We start from the raw sequence: 16,752 nt of genomic DNA, 5'->3' as shown, positions 1-16,752 counted from the left end.
TGATTATGCGGATGGATTATGCGGTTTTCGAACAGCAGTGCAGCAGCTTCCGCTCCACGTGTTTCAACGTATAGGCTTCCTCAGGAGTCTTATGAATGCTGCATATTTCCGCTCCAGAATGCTCACAGAGGCTGCAGCTGCGAGGGGACTCTCTCCCAAACCACGCAGGCGTAATAATAGACACAGAGATTGGATATTGGCCTCATTCTTAGAGGGTTCCCTGGGGCGTTCCAATAGACCTGGATAAGATCCTGACATACTCCTGCTTGGATCTTTGGGCCCCTCCTCACTTCCTCGCTTGGCCCATGTGCTCCTAACATTTTCCCCAGTAGCCACTTTGGAAAAGGACACCCCCCCCCCCCCCAGGGAACTACAAATGACAGATGTTGCTTTAAAGCGATTGTAAAGTCTTAAAGTATAAAAAAAATAAAAAATAAATGATAGACATGTTATACTTCTCTCCTCTGTGCAGCTGGTTTTGCACAGAGCAGCCCGATACTTCTCTTCTCTGGTCCCTCTTTGCTGCTCCTGGCCCCTCCCATCGAGTTCCCCCTTAGCCAGCCGCTCTCTATGGGGGCACCCAAGCCGAGTCAGTGCTCTGTGTATCCATTCAGACATGGAGCACTGACCTGGCCCCGCCCCCTCTTCCATCAGATTGGCTGAGACACAGCAGCGGCGCCATTGGCTCCCGCAGCTGTCAAAGTCAGTCAGCCAATCAGGAGGAGGGTCCCGGACAGCTTAGACACTCGTGGACATCGCTGGAGAGAGATGGGGCTCAGTTAAGTAATTAGGGGGTTCCTGGGAGGCGGCTACACACAGAAGGTTTTTTATCTTAATGCAAAGAATGCATTAAGATAAAAAACCTTCTGACTTTACAACTCCTTTAAGCCCACAAAAAGGAATGAATATATGTCCCTCCTATAGTCACCAATACCTCATGGGTTTGACCCTCGTCCCTTGGGAACCTGACGCACGACTGATCTAGCACATTTTTTTCAGGAACATCCTGTACAAGCAATATGCAGCATTCATAAAACTCCTGAGGAAGCCTATACAGTGAAACATGTCGAGCGGAAGCTGCTGCACTGCTGTTCAAAACCGCATAATCTTTTGTGGTGGTTTTTAGATTTACAAGATCATTTTATTCCATATATAAAAGTTAAAACATCGCTGTATTAACTCATATAAAACTGTGACGTATAGTGGAACCTTGGATTCCGAGCATAATCCGTTCCAGGAGAATGCTTGTAATCCAAAGCACTCGCATATCAAAGCGAGTTTCCCCACAGAAGTCAATGGAAACAAAGATAATTCGTTCCGCATTGACTTCTATTACATGCAATACCACAAGTGGCCAGAGGTGTGGGGGGGGGGGGGGGCGCTGTAGAGCCTGGGAAATACTCGGGGACAGCTCGGCTGAACTCGGAAAGCCTCGGAAACACTCGGGAAGGGAGTATTTCCGAGTGTTTCCAAATCGTGTCCCTGGCACCCCCGCACCATTAGCTTGAATTCTGCTCATTTTGCAAGACAACACTCGCAAGCTGCGTCTTTCAAAAAGCGCGTTACTCGTAAACCATGGTTCCACTGTAGTAGTTTTTGGCACCTTTAAAGTCTCGTTGTGTTTTTGATCCCCCAATAATAGAATTTGTCTGGCAGTAATTGTGAATATAGAAATAGGACTGATACATACCCTCTCCTTGTAATAAAATGAACTGATGGACACTTGTTCCTTCTCACTACGGGTGGGGCTGCCTCCATACAGCAGCAAGTTCCCAGGAGCCTCCGTACGGATTTTCATAGGCGCGAGAACTCCGCTGTGATAGGCGGACAGAGCGGAGAGGGATCTGACAAAAAAAAGGATAAGACACGGATTTATAGAAAATATCCAACATGTACACGGGCCTGCATAGACATTATACATACTAGACAGATATCTGATCACTGACATCACAGGGGGGGTTTAACCACTTGCCACCCAAGACATTTTTGGCACTTATGGCTCCTACATGAAAAAAAAAAATCATAATTTTTTTGCTAGAAAATTTCTCAGAACCCCCATACAGTATATATGGGGTTTTTTTTGTTTTTGTTTTTTTAACAGAGCCCCCAGAGAATACATATATGGCGGTCATTGCAACTTTTTATTTATTTTATTTGCGCAGCAATTTTTTCAAACTATTTTTTTTTTTTTAGGGGGAGAAAAAATAAATAAAAAAGGTTCACGCATTTAAAAAAAAAAAAAAAAAAACTGTTGAGTTAGCCCAATTTTTTGGCACTATATGAAAGTGAACAAAAAGTCCTGCGCAAATCAATCAAAAAACGTCCTTTTAAAGTGCTAAGTGCTGATAAAGTATAAATAAAAAAAAACGTATAAATATGTGAAACGTATGAAAAAAATATGCAAAACAGGCACATCAGAAAAAAACTGGCCAAATCCACTCCTCGTCTCCAGCCACCAGGGGGGGTCCTCCACTGTAGCAGACTATGCAGCGATATTCTCTACAACGGGCCACAAGGGGGGCATATAATGCATATACACTTAGGCTGCATTCACACCTGAGCGTAGCTTTTTCAAGCGTTTTTTGCAGCGTTTTTTACCGCGATTTGCTTTGTTTTTTACCGCGATTCGCAGTGGTTTTTACCGCGATTCGCTACGTTTTTTGCCGCGTTTTTTCGCGAATTTGTGCAGGGCAAAAGGTCACCAATGTTAAGCATTGAGCAGATAAAGCGTCAAAACGCCCATAGAAACGCTCGTTGTCGCGCTAAACGCTCGAATCGAGCGTTTCCATTAGTTTCTATGGGAATGAAAACGCCCAAATCAGCCCGATTCGCGCGACAAAAAAGGGTCCGGAACTTGTTTGAGCTTCAGGCGTAGGGCTTCAGGCGACTTGGAGTGGAGATGTGAACCATCTCCATTGAGAATAATGTATTTTTTCCCCTCCAGCGTTTTTGTAGCTTCAGACGTAGGGCTACAAAACGCTCAGGTGTGAATGGGGTCTTATACTGTAGTAGCAGGGAGGATGTTCACAGAAGTGTGCAGCTCAAATATATAATAAAAAACATGGAGAGAGAGGGGGAAGGTTCTGTCTGCATGTGTTCATTTCATCTGCAATTTTTCACCATTGGTGCCTGTGAATCACAGTTTATAGACTTTTTATGTGTTGCTTTTTTTTTTCCATACGTTTCACATATTTATACGTTTTTTTTATTTATACTTCATCAGCACTTTAAAAGGACTTTTTTTGATTGATTTGCGCAGGACTTTTTGTTCACTTTCATTTTTGCTGGGTAGTTTGTGTATACTATCAGGTTCAGCTGCATTTCTTGCACCTTATATTTGCACGTGCACTTTTGTTGTTGAATATTTATATATATTTTTTCTATTTTTTACCATTTTATACACTGTTTTTTTGAAGAGGTACTTTTACCCTGTTTATTGTTTTTTTTTTTTTTTTTGAGTAGTAGCGCGAAGGCCTGTTTTCACAATATGAAAGATGATGTCACGCTGAGTAAATAGATACCCGACATGTCACGCTTTAACTGCTTGCCGACCAGCCGCCGTCATACGCAGGTTGGTTCTCCTGGGCGAATCGCCGCAGGTGTACGTCAGCTGCTTTAAGAGCAATAGGGAGCGCTGGAGCTGATTCGCGTGACCCGGCGGACGCGATGTCCACTGGCCACCTCACGATCTCTTCACAGAGAGCCAGAACGGGGATCTGTGTATGTAAACAGACAGATCCCCGTTCTGACAGGGGAGTAGAGAGAGAGATCTGCTGGTCCTAGTGATCAGGAACAGCGATCTCTCTCCTCCTCCTCCAGTCAGTCCCCCCCCCCCCCACAGTTAGAAACACCTCCCAGGGAACATTTAATTCATTGCTTTCCTCTAGTGTTAACCCCTTCACTGCCAGTGACATTATACAGTAATCAGTGGCTATTTTTAGCTCCGGTCGCTGTATAAATGTCGCTGGTCCCAAAAAGAAAAAAAAAAGTGTCAAAAGTGTCCAATTAGTCTGCCACAATCCAACTAAAAATCACAGATCGCCTGTGCCCCTGTGTGGGTAATGTTTGCCCCGCATAGGGCAGTCTGTATGTTTATGAAAAACTCAATAAAAAAGATCTTATAAAAAAAAAAAAAAATAAATAAAATAAAAAAAAATCACAGATCGCCGCTATTACTAATAAAAAAAAAAAAAAAAAATCTATCCCCTCTTATTGTAGACACTAACTTTTGCGCGAACCAATCAACACTTATTGCGATTTTTACCAAAAATATGTAGAAGAAAATATTGGCCTAAACTGATGAGGAAATACGTTTTTTTTTTTTTTTAAGATAGTTATTATAGCAAAAAAACGTTTTTTTTTTCTTAAATCTTTTTTATAGTGCAAAAAATAACCTGAAGAAGTGATCAAATACCACCAAAAGAAAGCTCTATTTGACGGGAAAAAAAAGGACACAAATTTTGTTTGGGTACAACGTCGCACAACTGTGCAATTGTCAGTTAAAGCGACGCAGTGTCTTATCACAAAAGATGGCCGGTCATTAAGGGGGTAAATCCTTTGGGTCTTTAAGTGGTTAAAATTGCGCACGCTTGTGGAATGTGGCCAAACTTCAGGCCGAATGTGGCCAGCCAGGCCATTTAATGTGGCCCTTACACATCTCTTGCAGCTACAGCAACCCCCCGTCTTAGCCATTTGGCAACAAAAATAGAGGACAGAACTCCTCCTATACATCCAGAGCTTCTCTTTGCAGCTGCGGCACCTCCCTGGTCTCCACCTCCCCTGGTCTCAAGTAGAGGTCGACCAATATGGGTTTTTCTCTGGCCGATGCCGATATTTAGAAATCACGGTGGCCGATGGCCGAAATATGATGCCGATTTTTTTTGGGCAGATATGTTAGGTCGATTTTTTTTATTTTTATTTTTTTTTTATCCCCCTTCATCTCATAAAACCTAACAGACACCTTTCCCACTGGGGCATTTTTTTAGGCGCTTTTGGGCTAAAAATAGCGCCTGTAAAGTGCCTGCAAAACGGCTCCCCTTCAGTCTGTGTGAAAGACAGAGCGCTTTCACACTGAGGCGATGCGCTGGCAGGATGTTAAAAAAAAAAAAAAAATTCCTGCAAGCGGCACGCTTGGAGTGGTGTATTCCGCTCCTCCACCACTCCTGCCCATTGATATTAATGGGCACCACTGCCGAAGCGCATGCAATGCGATTCGGCAGCGGTACTTCACGGGCGCATTTAACCTCTTCTTCGGCCGCTAGCTGGGTTATATGCGCCCCACTAGCAGCCGAATAGCACCGCTAAAATGATGGTAAAGCGCCGCTAAAACTAGCAGCATCTTACCATCAACGCCTGACCCGCTCCAGTGTGAAAGCAGCCTATAAAATAAAAACAGGTAGTCAAAACTTTTGGACGAAAAAAAAATGGGCTAACTTTACCGTTTTAGTTTTTTTTTATTTTTTTATTTTTTTATTATTTCGTGTATTTTTTTTCCCCAAAAAAATTGCATTTGAAAGACCTCTACGCAAATGCCGTGTGACATAAAATATTGCAACAACCGCTATTTTATTCCCTAGGATCTCTGCTAAAAAAATATATATAATTTTTTGAGGGTCTAGGTGATTTTCTGGAAGAAAATACAAAACTTTTACTTGTAAGCAACAAGCGTCAGAAAAGATTTAGTCTTTAAATGGTTAAACTGAGAACTTCTACACACAGAGATGAGTTCAGTTCATTCAGAAGTGTAAACATTGTATCTTTTTGCTCTTTTCTTGGCAGAGCCCAGAGAGGAAACAAGTGGCTTCTATGAAGACTCAGCAACTTGCACTGACTTCTATCACAGAAGTCATTTCCAAGTCGCGCTGTAGTTCTAAATCAGCCTTTTTATCAGCACAATCGGCCGATGCCAATTAATTAAAAAACGGCAAATATCGGCCGATATATCGGTGGACCTCTAGTCTCAAGCATTCAGGACACTCTGACAGCTTACACCAGCCCTCCTCTGGTCCGCCTGCAGTCCCTGAACTTTCTGCTTCCCAGCTCCTCCCCCCGCGTTTCCCAGCAGCAGCACAAGGTAAGGGGGGTGCACAGTGATGTAAGGGAGGGTCAGGAACGCTTCACTTCTGATGTAAGGGAGGGGAAAATGCCTTGAACACCTAGTCAAACAAATACAACCGGCCCTTTGAAGGTAACCATAATGCTGATGTGACCGGCAATTAAATGGAGTTTGACTTCTACGCATGTAACCCAAAGCCCCTTATTGTTGTTTCCTTTTATTTCTTGTGACAGTTTGTTGCACTCTGTTTGTCTTTTGAAAATAAAGATTATATAAAAAAAAAAAAAAAAAAAAAAAAAAAAAAAAAAAAATTTAAAATGGAGCTTGACACCCCTGACTTACATTTACTAAAATGCCAAAAGCACAACATAAAGTGCAGCAAGCATTAGATATGTTTTTTCATGAGTGTAGCATGCCAAGTAAATTGCAAGTGTAACTCTCCCACATGTTTATTATATCTCACACAGACTGCAGTACTGCCCCCTGACTAAACCTTCATCTGCTTTTCTCCACAGAAGCACCGAGCCATCTTTGTTCAGGCATCACCCCAGGGATCGCCCTCCAGCTGTTGCAGAACTAAACATCCCATGAGGCATTGTAAGACTCTCCCATCATGCCTAGTCATGTCTGTGAATGTCAATTTTAGTTCCTGAACAACTGGGAGGGCCGTAGTTTGAAGACCCCCTGATAGAGTCAGTATCTACTTCCAGGATTGAGATGCTGTCTCATAGTCTCATAGTCATGAAAGAGGAGGGGGAAGAGGACTCCAGTGGCAAACTGTGAAGCTCTGGTAATCTCCATGCCCAAGAGGGTTAAAGAGGAAGTAAACCCTGATGAGTTTACTTCCTCTTTGATTCCCTGCAAAGGCAAAGCATAATGGACTACTATGCATCGCATCGCATCACATAGTAGTCCATTATGTGTCACTTACCTGACACAGGAGCCAGCGAAGTCACCGCTGTCCCCTGTAGTCCGGAGCATCCATCTTCTCGATGGGTCTCGTTGCTCCGCCGCTGTCATTCGACGAAGCCGCGATGACGTCACTCCCGCGCATGTGCGGCGCGCTCAGTGCGCCTGCGCGCCGTAGACAGTGGTGCCTGTGTTTTGGCAAATATCTCCTAAACCGTGTAGATTTAGGAGATATTTTTTGGACCTACAGGTAAGCCTTAATCTAGGCTTACCTGTAGGTCAAAGTGGTTTGTAAGGGTTTACAACCACTTTAAGGCAATGCTGGAAAATAATGGTGGCCACGCAACAAATGCCCAATTTGGACATTTTCACTTAGGGGGTGTACTGACTTTTGCTGCCAGCGGTTTAGACATTAATGGCTGTGTGTTGAGTTATTTTGAGGGGACAGGAAATTTACACTGTTATACAAGCTGTACACTCACTACTTTACATTGTAGACAAGTGTCATTTCTTCAGTGTTGTCACATGAAAAGAGAGAAGAAAAGAGTTACAGAAATGTGAGGGGTGTACTTACTTTTGTGAGATAGTGTTATATATCTTTTTTTTTTCTAACCGTCTATTTCAGTTTCGGTGCACCGCTACCCATAACACAGCAAATCATCATTTTTTGATTACAGGTCCACTTTAGGAAAATGTAACAAACAAGCAAAGAAAGACAAAAAAATAAAAATAAAAAAAGCTAAAGCAAACCTTGGAGTGGGCTCTGTAGGAGACACCGTCCGGTGCATAGTCATTGGTCGTGTGAAGTACACCAGATACCCTGCAGAGGTAAAAGGGAGCTTGGTATAAAGGCACCTTGGTTAGAGTGTACAGTGCTCCATCCTCCATGATGCCAGAATAGAGCTGCAGTAACAGCGACATATTCCACTGACCTGCTCCACAGAAGCGAGCACCTGATGTTCGAGGAAACGGGATGTTAGCATCTTGGTAAGAACCATAGGCATTGGTCACTCGGGCAAACGTTGGCAGTGGTGGAGTAACAGGGCTCTGCAAGGAGAAGGGGTTGTCCGAAGGACTGGATTCCTGGTCCTAGAAGATTAGAGACACTTTAAAAGATGAAAGCATTTAATGCTGAATTCCAGAAATTCAGCCACTTAAAAAAATAAAATAAAGGCACATTATGGAGTTAAGGCAAAGGAGCTGCTGGGCTTATCTCTATTCACATTTGACAGGTTTATTCCTCTGCTTGAGATACATTCAGGTGTCAGAGAAGAGAAGCACACAGGGCAGCTATGCCTGCCCCTCCCTAATGCAGCCCATTCAGAGATGACCTTTGTATTTTGTGAATGTGTTCACATAATACAAAGGCTTCTGTGAATGGGCAAAAAAAGGGCAGAGGCTGGGAGAGCTGACCGGTGTGTTCTGGTGGGTGGGATGTCCCCCTGTCAGAACACAATGGCTCAGCGGGGGGAGATTGCTGTACTAGTATCAGGTTGTTAGAGCTCTTTAGCTTTTTTTTCGTTCAGCCCGCTGGGTTAAAAAAAAAAAAAAAAAACACACTTGGTGTGTACTGGGTTTAACATCAAATAATCTGTTTTAGAAGCAGACATTGGGTTACTTTGAGTGTTTGACTGAACACGTTTTAAACAAATGCTGTTGGAAACGTTTACAGAAGCCATCCTCTAAAGCAATAAGAGCATAGATACTATTGTTGTATGTGGATAGTTTAATGCTTATAATGTTCTTTATTAATTCTGTAACTGAACAATTCAGGTAATCAATGGTTAATGATAGCTTGACCTTTTGCCATATATGACCTTTGGCATGTACGATAAAACAGTGCCATCTAGGAGGCTGAATTGGGAAATTTTACACAGAGAAAGTAGTGAGAAAGGATAAGACCATGTGGGATTGTCTACCTAAGCTTTCTAAATAAAAGGGTTTGCAGTTAAAAGCTGACAGGAGGGCTCCATCATGAAATAACAAGAGAGATCTATTTTAGAGGAAACTTTATAGAGCCAAAGAAGAAACCACACCTGAGGATGACGCTATTGCTCAATCTCTTGTAGAGTACAGCCTGGAGTCTTGTTTGTTTATGGGGAGCATGAAGCCGCTATAAACTGAGCTAACTTTTAGCATATTCCCATTGCAAGTAGGTTGTGTTTGTGCATGCTTGTTGTACGAATATTCGTTAGTATTGTATTCCTAGAATTTTAATGATTTGTATCTACAGCATTTTGTTTAGTAAAAGCACTGTAATTGATTCCTTGGGTTTACTGTAAGAACCTCAAAAAAGGAGTTCTGTCCCCCCCCCCCCCAAAAAAAATTAAAAATAGTCAGCAGCTACAAATACTGTAGCTGCTGACTTTTAAAATTAGGACACTTACCGGTCCAGGGTTCCCGTGACGTCGGCACTCCAGACGATTTTCAAATCATATGTGAAGTGCGCTGCACTTTCTAACTGGCCAGGCGACGGAGGAAGGAGGCCAAACTTCCAAGGAACGCGCCGCTGTCTCCCGGAAGTGGGGAAAGGTACCTGTTACCCCCCTCCCCTCTGAAAGGTGCCAAACGTGGCACTGGAGGGGGGGGGGGGGGGGGGGAGGGGGACACACACACACACTTAAGCGGAGGATCAACTTTAAGGTGGAAGTAAACCCTCCTACCATTTTCAGCCAAGGAAGCTGCCATCTTGGCCTCTGTTTAATCCTTAACTGCCATGATGCTGCACATGTAATCAATTGAATGGTTTGACAGTTTGGTTGAGAGCACAACTAATGTGACAGTTACATTTCCGGCATGTGCCGGAATGTAACTTTTTTTTTTTTAAATGGTTAAAGAGGAGGGCCGGTTTTGAAAAAAAAAAATGTAAAAGTCAGCAGCTGCAAACACTGTAGCTGCTGACTTTTAATAAGCAGACTTACCTATCCAGGGCACCCGCAATGTCGGCCTCCCGAGGCTGACCCATCCCTCAGTCTCGGGTCCCGGCGCTGCCATTTTGGGTAAGGGAAACAGGCAGTGGAGCCTTGCGGCTTCATTGCCCGTTTCCTACTGCGCATGCGCGAGTCGCGCAGCGCTTTGTGAATGGGGTGCGCTGTGTCCGGGGACACACAGTTCCCAGAACACAGGGCGACCCATTACCCAGAAGACGCCGCACGGAGGAGAGAAGAAAGAAGATCTCCGCGGAGGAGGAAGAGGCAGATTAGGATGATGTGCCTAGCAACAGGCATTTCTGGTAAGTTAAAAAAAATTAAAAAAAATTCATTTTTTTTTTATGATTTTTTCTAATTTTTTATGTTATTTTCTTTTTTCAGGGAGGCCCTCCACTTTAAATCTATGAATTTACTTCCGATTTAAAAGACACTAAGCAAAAAATATTCCATACCCATAACCTCCCCCCCTGGTCTGCTCACCACAAAGCTCTCCATACAGGAGACCAGCTGACGCAGGCAGGGCTCCAGGCAGCTTTGGTTGCGTTTGACCTTCTGCAGAGACGTGTCTTTCAGGATCTGGAAGACAGAAAGGTAAGACTGTCCATAACACAATTCAATATCAAGGATTCTCAGGCTAAAGGCATACAGAATACAAAACATTCAGACCACCGAGCCAAGCCATTGCCTTCTACCCAACACACAGCTTGCAGTCCTTGTCATCAATCTACAGAAGCAAAAGCACCTAATGTTATAGACAGCCACTTCCTTACCTGCTCCAGAAGCGATCTCTTTTTTTTTTGTCTGTTTTGTCATACTTCTGGTTCCCCCAAATCTCCCCCCAATGCCTTTTTATTAGGACCTCTCGCTTTGCGTGACCGGGTGCCGCTATTCTGTCCCTCTAAGAAATAGGCTTCCAGTCACGTTTCCTCTTCTGTGTAGCTTACAGAAGGCAAGTGGTGACGTGCCCGTGTCACGGTTACCTCTGTGGGTGGGGACAGCCACACAGCACACAGTTTTTACCCACTCACATCCACTGATTGCAGTGCATGGCTGGCAACGTGAGCATTTACCAGTCAGCGAGGAACAGCCCAGGGCTACGACCATACATGCCCACTAGATGGAGTACCTATTTCCCCCCCTGGAAAAACACATTGGATGCGACTTGTGGCGCTGGCACAGATCATCGCCCCCCGGTGACAAAGAAATAGATTTTAAACAAAAAGCCGATGGTATCACAAGGAATAAGAAAAAATAAATAAAAAATTATTTCAAAATGAAGGCATTGATTGCAAACAATTCAGCTACTTTGTAAAAAGTGAAGGCACACTACGAGTCAAGTCCAGCAAGGTGTGCGACACCTCCTGGGCTGATCTCTATTATGTATATATGACACCTTTATAGTACTTATGCAAGACAGCCATCGCTGTAAATCCGGGAATGAGACACTGAAACTTCTAGCTACACATCCTGAAGAGGAGAGTCGCTGCAGCTGTTTTGCCTGCCCCTCCTCCTTCCCATTCACAGAAGCCTTTGTATTATGTGAACACATTCATAAAACAGCAAACAAATACTCCTGCGCAATGGTGCGACGTCGCCTAGTCTGTCACTCAGGGGATAGTCGCTATGGCCTTGCTGCCCTCCAGGATAGGGGATATACTAGTAGCTATAGAAGAAAGAAAGAAAAGGAGGGAGCACCAGCCTTGTGCATTATGCCAAGCAAATTTATTAATAAAACCAGAATAAAAATACTACTCACAAAACATATTGACATTGGGCGCTTAGTGTAGCTTCCTGATCGTGGCGATCAGTCCAGGACCAATAGCCTCCAGATAGCTATTAAAAAAAAAGACATCAGGGCTGCTGCAGGCTGACGCGTTTTGAAGTCATAGCTTCTTCTTCACAAAATACAAAGGCTTCTTTGAAAGGACAGCAGAGGGGAGGGGTGGGAATAGCTGCTCTGTGTGCCAGATATAAACAATAGAGACAAGCCCAGGAGATGTCATGCAGCTTCCTTGGACTTAACCCAAAAGTGTGCCTTCATTTTTTACAAAGTGGCTGAACTCCTGCAACTCAAGTTTAAGTTTAAATTTACATGGTGGCAGTAAGAGGAAAGAACTTCTGGGTCATGCCGGTTTTACACACACTGGAACTTCCCCCCAGTAATGATTGGTTCCTTTCTCCAAACCCACATCATTAACGTTTCCTGTAATTAGGCATCTGTGGGAGCGCTGGGAGGAACCATTTAATGCTGCACATGACACATGAATTTGGCACTCCCAGGTGTTAACTTCACTTAAAAAAAAAAAATAACACACACACACACACACACACACACACACACACACACACACACACACCACTTGGAGAAGGCAACAGAGTCCCCTCAATAATCATGCCCACATTTATTTTCTTACCTTCAGCAGCTTCACTTTCATGGCAGATGTAATGGTGGTGGGAGGGACAAACTGGAAGGAAGGAGCGGCGTTGTTGGGATACTGAACTGGGAACTTGACCATCATCCGTACCCGGTGATTACTGCAGTGGACCGAGACTGTACAGGATCGATTCATGGCATCCATCTGCAGAAATAATAAGAGCAAACAGAGCTTTACATTTACCTGGAAACCTCATCACTAAACACTGGCTGATGCCTGAACAATATAGAGATTAGGGACTTACTGGACTTTTTTTATGCCAATTATCTCTGCGATTTTACTTTTAGAGAAGGCACTTTGAAGTCAAAGGATAGATGAATATACAAAGAAGTTTTTCGGGTTAAGCCTATATTAAAGCAACAAGCTGCAACTGGTATTTTTTGGTGGCAGGTAACAGCGGGAAGCTGCATCTGGTGGCAGAATAGTGACGCTGCCTCTGGTGGCAGGCGACGGTGGCAGGCGACGGTGGCAAGCGACGCGCTGCATCTGGTGGCAGGCGACGGTGGCAAGTGACACACTCAGGCTTGCCACCCATTCTGCATTATGGTGAGTTGAACCATTTCATTTTATATTACAATGCAATAGAAATAATGCGCTTCAATCATCCTGACACCATAACAACCATGGTGTCGTAATGACTGAAGTTCCAACACCAGCCATTGAAACGACAAATCGCCTGTGAAAAAACGCATACCGCCCCCCCCCCCCCCCCCCAGCCCGCCCATTCCAAGACAATAGTTACTAGGTTGTCGATCACCATCTCCTCACAAACAGCCGCTGTACAAGGCAAATTTTTCACTGTGAGCCAGCATGCCATGGGTAAAAGCAAAGTAGCTAGTGAAAGCTGAACTCCCACCCTGAATGCATTTTTTCAGAGTCCACATCGTTGGCCCCAAGAAAAAGCATGGCAGCTATGAAACTAGCAACTTAAAGAGGAAGTAAAGGCTATTAAATAAATAAATAAAAAGGCAACCTGCAAGGCAAAGGCATAATGAGCTAGTATGCATAGCATACTAGCTCATTATGAATAACTTACCTGAGAACGAAGCCCCCGAAGTGGTCCTCAGTCTTCATCTTCACCGCTGCCATGTATCCCGGAGTGCATTCTGGGTCTCGCTGCTCCGGCGCTGTGAGTCGCCCGAGCCACGAAGACGTGAACGGGAGCCGACATGAGCGGCATATCGCCGTGATCTGCGGCCGGCGCAGTGCGCATGCGCCGTAGACAGCGTTGCCTGTCTTTTTGTAAAAATCTCCTAAACCGTATAGGTTTAGGAGATATTTCTTGGACCTACAGGTAAGCCTTAATCTAGGCTCCCCTGTAGGTCAACGTGGTTTGTATGGGTTTACAACCACTTTAAAGAAGTCAGCAGTGGCAGCACAGATATTAGAAAGTATGGAAAACTGCGCCAACATACAAAAAATATTGTATACACCAACTTCCCAAAATAAAGAAAATTTGTAATAAATTAATATATAATTAGTATACTTCAAAACTTATAACAAAATAGTGACAGTCAATATGAATCCATATGGATTCATATTGACTGTCACTATTTTGTTATAAGTTTTGAAGTATACTAATTATATATTAATTTATTACAAATTTTCTTTATTTTGGGAAGTTGGTGTATACAATATTTTTTGTATGTTGGCGCAGTTTTCTATACTTTCTTATTGCTGTTAGGTGTGTGTATCCCACTTATTTCTGCTGCCTTCCTTATAGATTAATTCTATAATAATTTTTGTTTGTTTTTTTGGCTAGCGCAATTTATTTTTTCCCTCCCTGCAGCACAGATATTAGTTGATACTTTTCCTTTAAAGCTGAACTTCAGGCAAAACACACAGGTGAAAGTTCTGTATGGGAGCCTTTTTATCGGTTTTAGAGAGATTTGTACACCTCTCTATCCAGTCCTGAGAATTACACAGCTCTGCCGCACAATACAGTCTTGTTTGGTAGGGTAGAAGACCTGATTTTTTTTTTCAAAAATTGGATATTTGGTTTACCTGTCAAACCCTTCTACTTGAATATATCATGGGACATAGATTATCGTCATATCAATGACAATAGGGTTATTGCTGCTATGTTCAAGTGATTGGACATTTCCAAACAAAATAATAGAATAGGATATCCGTTCCCTCCCTTACTATTTCACTAAGGCCCCTTTCACACTGGGGTGTTTTTCAGGCGCTACAGCGGTAAAAATAGCGCCTGTATAGCGCCTGAAAAAATCTGGCCCCTTTCACTCCAGTATGAAAGCCGGAGGGCTTTCACACTGGAGCGGTGCGCTAGCAGGACGGTGAAAAAAGTCCTGTTAGCCGCATCTTTGGAGCAGTGAAGGAGCGTTGTATTCACCTCTCCTAAACCGCTCCTACCCATTGAAATCAATGAGGCAGCGTGGCTATACCGCCGGCAAAGCGCTGCTTCAGCGCCGCTTTTAACCCTTTTTCGGCCTCTAGCAGGGGTTAAAACCTCCCCGCTAGCAGCCGCATACTGCCGCTAAAACTACATTAAAGCGGCGCTAAAAATAGCGCTGCTTTACCTCCGACGCCGCTCCCGCCCCAGTGTGAAGGGGGCCTAAGCGCAGGTTGTTTTTTTGTATTACAGCTTATTACTCTAGCTCCAGATTTGACAAGTATTTAACTCCACTACAAGGGTATTTACTTCTGGGAAAACGTGGAAAAAAGAAATAAAAAGAATAAAAATAAATAAAAGAATAATAGGGTTGATAAATAGGAGCTCCAGGCACACAGTACAGGGGGGGCTCCACTTACCTCAATGTTGACGTTGCGGATATGTACATTGATCAGGGAAAATTCCTGCTGAAGTGTCTGCGGGAGGCTGGATTGCTCGGTGTCGCCCACTGTTACCGGCATAGATGGTGAATCTTTGGAAAAAAGGCAAAATGTACACACAAAAGATTTAAAATTATATCGGCCTCATCATGCATTCAGGTTACTCTTGAAATGAGATACTCCAACAAATTATAAGATTCAATTCAGACACGGGTATTGTTAGTCTTTTGTGTGCATGAGGCGTATATTACTGACCAAAAATGCAGATTTTTCTATTTTTATTTTGTTACTGAAGAATTCACGGCTCTAATTTCCACGCCTGTGTGCATAGGCCGTAGCTCAGTTAAAAAAAAAAAAAAAAAAGGGGGGGGAGAGCTGTACAAGAGCTTTACCGAGCTGCAGTGTGCAAGAGGCCCTTGGCTCGGTTCACACCAGTATGTGGTGGGAGATTTCATGTGATGCGCACTGCAAATCACATGCGATGTCTGTGTGATGCGATTTAAGCAAATACAGATAGCATGGCTGAATTTGAATCGCATTGGGACCAAACTCAGGCAGGTCCCTTTTTTTGGTACGCAGCAGAATCGTATCGCATGGGTGTTCACACCCATACGATCCGATTCATGTCGAAACTGTCGCAGTTCTATATGCGAGCGGAAATTAACATTACATTGGCACTCCCAGCAGTTAGCATACGGCACTGTGAACTGCCTTGCAAGTCCGGTGCGATGCTGGAACCCGCAGTGAATTCGCAGGGTTCCGGCATCGTACTAAATGTTAAATTAAAATTCCCTTCCCTTTCCTGCTCAGTCTCCCTATAAATTTAAAGCAGCCTATGGGCAGGGCCATCTTTAATATTGATTGGACCCTGGGCAAACGTTTTCTTGGGCCCCCCCCCCCCCCTCGCCCCATACAATTTCGCTCTCCACCTGCTCTGAGACATACAATAAATAGCAGCTAGACTCAAAATCAGTTTACTGTATCAGATCAGGCAGCGATTGTGATTGGTTGCCAGAGGTTACAGCACATCATTACTGCTTCCTGACTGGTAGCTAGAGGTTACAGCACACATTACGGCTCACTGATTAGTTGTTAGAGGTTACAGCACATGATTTCTGCTTGTTGATTGGTTGCTAGAGATTATTGTACAGTAATACTGCTCACTGATTGGTTGCTGGAGGTTACAGCACATCATCTCCTCACTGCAGGGGGCATTAAATACATATGGATGCCGCCTTTATTTACATATCTATGCTGTTGGATGTAGCTATTTACATATGAATGTCGCCGATGTTTACATATGATTGCCGGTTATTTACATGTAAACACAGGGTCTGCAGGAGAGTCATCTGTACACAACAATAGGGTAGAGCTGGGCAGCATTAGTAGCAGCACTTCACACTGAGATATCGGGACACAGTACAGGACTAAAACTTCAAGGGACGAGGGAATTTAAACTGGGATAGTTGGCAAGTATGAGGCAGCTGCTTTGGGCCCCACAACAATGACAGGGCCCAGGGCAGCTGCCCCTTTTGCCCTGCCTTAGACGGCCCTGCTTATGGGGAGACGCAGACAGGGGCAAGACGCAGACACCATGGCCCTTCCCTGAGTGGCTCTGTCACGAGTGATG

At 43.9% G+C, this 16,752-nt stretch overlaps 1 protein-coding gene across 2 annotated transcripts in view; it reads right to left on the bottom strand.

Moving 5' to 3' along the window:
• The window catches only part of WDR59 (WD repeat domain 59), a gene marked incomplete at its 5' end in the record, with an annotated part of 58,262 nt that overhangs the window by 26,079 nt on the left and 15,431 nt on the right, over nucleotides 1-16,752 (bottom strand). For both annotated transcript variants that reach the window (XM_077451124.1, XM_077451132.1), the window contains 6 exon segments: nucleotides 1,691-1,844; nucleotides 7,715-7,784; nucleotides 7,897-8,053; nucleotides 10,375-10,470; nucleotides 12,309-12,473; nucleotides 15,102-15,214. In XM_077451124.1, coding sequence (XP_077307250.1) covers nucleotides 1,691-1,844; nucleotides 7,715-7,784; nucleotides 7,897-8,053; nucleotides 10,375-10,470; nucleotides 12,309-12,473; nucleotides 15,102-15,214 — 755 coding nt within the window.

The sequence above is a fragment of the Lithobates pipiens genome, unplaced genomic scaffold (assembly GCF_037356315.1).
Source record: "Lithobates pipiens isolate NorthernLeopardFrog02 unplaced genomic scaffold, aLitPip1_a1.2 Scaffold_10, whole genome shotgun sequence".
NCBI classification, from domain to species: domain Eukaryota; kingdom Metazoa; phylum Chordata; class Amphibia; order Anura; family Ranidae; genus Lithobates; species Lithobates pipiens.
This window is presented reverse-complemented; position numbering and strand designations above follow the sequence as displayed.